The sequence below is a fragment of the Daucus carota genome, chromosome 1 (assembly GCF_001625215.2).
Source record: "Daucus carota subsp. sativus chromosome 1, DH1 v3.0, whole genome shotgun sequence".
In the NCBI taxonomy this organism is placed as follows: Eukaryota; Viridiplantae; Streptophyta; class Magnoliopsida; order Apiales; family Apiaceae; genus Daucus; species Daucus carota.
This window is the reverse complement of record NC_030381.2, coordinates 22,124,869-22,129,494: the sequence shown is the minus strand read 5'-3', so window position 1 is coordinate 22,129,494 and position 4,626 is coordinate 22,124,869. Positions and strand designations below refer to the sequence as shown.

Sequence of the window (4,626 nt, the reverse complement as noted above, 5' to 3'; positions counted from 1 at the left end):
ATCAGATAAAATTTCTAACGGTACAAAAATCTGTCTGCATTCTTTAGTGGAGTAAAACACGGGTGATTATTGTGTTTTCTCGGAAATTGTTATGTTACACAAGTTTACACGCAACAGTAATAATCACTGCTCCACTACCAATTTTTTTACCATTGAAGGACTGCCACGTGTCCCACTACAATTTTTTTTCTCAGCAGTCGCGTGCATACGTATATATAAAGATTAAAAAGATTTTCTTTTTCATTTTTTACACGCCTCTTTCACTACTGTTAAAATCTATCTCTTCTCTACTCTCTCTTCGACATTTCATCAAACAGTTTTCATACAACCTTCATCTTTCACTCTTTTGCAGTAAAATGTCGACCAAAGCTTTTGATTTCGATGGTGCTCGCTTTGTCAACAACAACTATGCGGCAATCTTGGATAATAATGAAGCTCCCAGCGAGTTTCATCTCATTCAAGACCTTCTGGCTCACAGTGAGCTCATGTATGCTCTGACCCAACCAGAGTCTATCTCAAAAGCTCAAGTTCTCACCTTCTGGCGATCAGCAAAATACAATGATGGTGGTGAACATGGATCCCCATCTCTCACTTGTCAGTATGAGGGTCAGGAGTACTTCGTATCTCCTGAGACTATTCGAAAAGCTCTTCATCTTCCGGAACATAGCAAATACAATGCTTCTATATCTACTCAGACTTTGAGAGATATGATGAATTTCTTTAGTTACTCTGGAAGCACTAATCACATGGGGGATCTCAAACGCCCAAATCTCTGCAAGGAGTGGAACTTCTTCTATGATTTCATCACCAGAGCTTTCGGGAATAATGCAGCAACTTCGATGCCATTCCCATTCTCAGTCAGCAAATTGGGTATTCTCTGATCCATAATCTCAAGTTTGATATTGCACCCTCTATTTTGAGATTTATTGGTGATAGGAGACAGGAGAATCAGAATATAGTTTACTATGCTAGATTTTGTCAGCTTATATTCTCTTATTGTTTCCCAAATGTTCCTTTGCCTGGAGATGATATTGAGCCTCCTTTTAAAATTACTAAGTGAGCATTTACTGATATACTCAAAAAGGACACCAAAAAGGCACATCCCCCTGTCTTTGCAACTCCTATGACTATCCAGGACAAATTGACGTTGGCACTGCCAGATAAATACAATTCCTTATTCTCTTATGAGAATCAACCTCAATCCTCCACTGCTCAGACACATGATGCACCAACCTCTGGTCCTTCCCAACAAGCGCCAGTTGTGAAATCTGACCATCACTCCCCTAAGAGGATTCTTAGATCTTCTAAGTCCTCACCTCAACCCTCACCATCTCCTCAACCCAAAAGGAAGAGGAAGTTTCTTCAACCTATCTCAGATTCTGATGATGAAGATACACCACCTCCTCCATCACCTCCACCAGTAAAACAATACAGGAAGAAGATCAAGCCTACTTCAGTTACTGATTTGACTGTGGATCCTCCTGTTGAGTCAGTAGTTAGTCCTCTTGCCATGGTTACATCTTCTGATCCTGTTTTTGTTGAGCCTCTTTCTGCAGTTCCTCTTGATGAATCCTCCACTGCAGCTGATATTCCTATATCAGAAACTACTCCTGATTTACTAGATAAATCAGACGATCTTCAAGCAGCACCTCCAACTCTTAATCAGGAATCTCTGATTACAGCTGAAATTCCAGCAGAGTCTACTCTGCCAATGCATCAGGAATCTCTGCTTCAAATTGAAGACCAAGTTGCAGATCATTTTCAGGAGATCACTTGTGATGTTCATTCTGAGGATGCTACAGAAGCTCTGGCCTCCCATACACTCAGCATCTCTGTTGTTGATGATGATGATGCTACAGAGGTCACCTCTATTTCAGTACTAGTTCCAATCTCTGATCCTTCTCCAGTTAAGGATTCTGCCTCTGAGCCTCCCAGACCCTCTACTAAGATAAATGTTTGTCATGTGCAATATCATCAGGGTATGTGCAGATCTCAATCTCCCTCTCTTGAAGCCAGAATTACTAATATAGAAGCAACTCAGAATTCTATGCAGTCTACTCTGGCAGAATTGAGCTCCTCTGTAGCTCAGCTGGTTTAGTCTCTCACCTCTGCTGATGTCAAAAAGGGGGAGAAAATTACCAAGGACAAATGTTCATCTGATCAGCCATTGCAAAAGAAGAAGCCAGGTGATGATAAAGATGGAAAGGGAGTTGGAGATGGAAACTCTGGAAAGCAGATTATATTGCAGATTAAAGATAAAGAGAAATCTGGCAATAATCAAAGGAGTAATAAGGTTGGAAACTCTGATAGACTCAGAGAATCAAAGCAATCTTCTCTGGAAATGACTCTTGTTTCTCCAATTCAAAGTCTGACTGAAGCAGTTAGAAGTTCAGGGTCAATTTCAAAAGAACTGACTGTAGTTGATTCTGTGATGCCAGCAACTGAACAGAAAGGAGAAAATCTGATCTCTGAATCAGATAAATTGATTGAAGCTGGAGATCCAGAATTTCAGAAATTCTGTCAAACTCTGAAGTTTAGAGGAAAGGAAACAACCCTGTTCTACAAGTCCCCATCTCTTCAAGCAATTGATGAAGCTGTTGCAAAGAAAATATTTGAAAGGGAGAATCCAGGGATAGATATTGAAGCTATCAGACTTGAAGAAGAAAGGTTAGCAGCTGAGAAGATGAAGATCAGCAAATCAAAGTCTGATAAGCAGAAGCAAATCATTGATCCCTCACAGAAACAGTCAAGACCAAAAGAAAAAGGGATAGTGATTGGGGAGATAAATTACTCTGATATTACAAGACCTAGAACAAGATCACAATCAAATTCTGAGACTGAGTCTAAAAATAAAGGGAAGAAAGCAGTTGATGGTATTCCTATCCCAAAGAAGACTTCAATTGTCAAGATAACACCAGAAGTTTCTTCTCAAAGACTGATACAGTTGAGCAAAGCTACCAAGATAATATCTGATGTGTCTGGTATAATTGCAGAAGAAGAAGACGTTGGACTGACCAGGAAAAATAAGACTTCAAAAAAAATGGTCAAATCAGCTTCTGACCTAAACTTAACCTCTGACAATGCTCAAGTTAAGATTCAAGAAACAAAGGCAAAATCTGATCAGTCAGAGTCTATGGAAAGCCTTATGGCTGAAATCAAGCTCTGATAAAACACAAGATCAGAACAAAAAGAAGAGTTTATTTGGAAGTCTTGGAACTAGTCTGTATATAGAAAGCTCAATGCTAACCAGACTTAGACTTCAAGGAACCAGAGGAAAAAAAGCCTATGACACAACTGGATTGGGTCACTGGAAAGAAAAGTTGGAAACAAGCCTAGCAACTACCTTCAGAGATCCATATCCTCTGACTGATAAAGTTGGAGAAGTTGTTACTCAGAAAGATCTTTACAAGGTAGAATCAGTACAAATTCTGATGGATACTCATGATGGTACAGGTGACAAAGAGAAGATAGCAATCTTTCTCAACACTGGCAGAGTATACAGAATTTCAGAAGCTGATTTATTGCTGAAATCTCTAAGGCAACTTGAGCATATTTCAGAAGCTGATTTATTGCTGAAATCTCTAAGGGAACTTGAGCATATTCACTATATGCTTGAGATAAAGAATGAAGCAACCCAGAGATGGTCTAATCTGATGAAAAGGACTATTGTTGAAAAGAGAAGATTCTATGGAATAAGTCCTGATGAAGAGTACATTCCCAAGATATCTCAAGATGATGGTTCTGAGATTGAAATGCATAAAAACAGCTCAGTCATGGAGTCATTAGCTGGAACCAGAATCTTGGGGTACAATAATGATGCAGATAGACCAATGGTGATCTAACTGGGAGAAGCAATGAGGAGAATCAAGGCAAATGCCTTGAGATCGGCTATATACCAGACTGGGAAAGACACTGAAGAACTCAGTACAGTTAAAGCCCAGATGATACAAGTTTTGAAGCAAATTGAGGAAGATCGGATAAATCAGTTTGTCAAAGAAAGCTGTGGATATAGGCTGATTGGATAAGTAGTAACTGCTGGTTTTGTAAGTTGTAATTAGTTCTGTGAATTAATTATTCATGCATTTGTCCTTAGTCATTTTTGACATCATCAGTATATATAGTAACTTGTTCATTTTGTCTAATGTACAAGTTGGGGGAGATTGTTACATATTTGATGATGTCACAAGTACCTAACTTGTTTAGTGTGCAGAAATGAAGATCAGAGTTTAGCCAGAAATCAGAGTTTGACAACTGCCAGCTGGATCAGAGTTTAACGATGATCAGAGTTTGCAGGCGGCTGATTTTTAGGAGAAGATCTGGACAAACAAGGAAGATAAAGATCAAGGAAGATTGTGCGGATCAGGACAGCAGGAGGATAGCTATTGATTGGATTATTTTAGGAAACAGATTATTGTTAAATCAATCAGTAGATATCATGTAACTGTGTATATAAACACAGCTTAGGGTTTACTCTAGATGAGTTGAGTCGTGCATATTATTCTTGTAACCCAGCAGCTCTTAGTGATAAGATATAAATCACTAAGAGAGTATTTGTAAGCTACTGTGTTTTGTGTGAATAAGAGTTTAGTTAATTTATTCTCTTATTCGTGTTTTTTGTCTTGATTG

The 4,626-nt window shown here is 38.8% G+C and overlaps 1 protein-coding gene across 1 annotated transcript; it reads left to right on the top strand.

Moving 5' to 3' along the window:
* The first annotated feature begins 1,123 nt into the window (after positions 1–1,123).
* Positions 1,124–3,166, top strand: LOC135148207 (uncharacterized). The gene is made up of 2 exons (XM_064082443.1): positions 1,124–2,080; positions 2,126–3,166. Exons 1-2 carry the CDS (start codon positions 1,124–1,126, stop codon positions 3,164–3,166), a joined length of 1,998 nt encoding a protein of 665 aa, XP_063938513.1.
* The last annotated feature ends 1,460 nt before the right edge of the window (positions 3,167–4,626 follow it).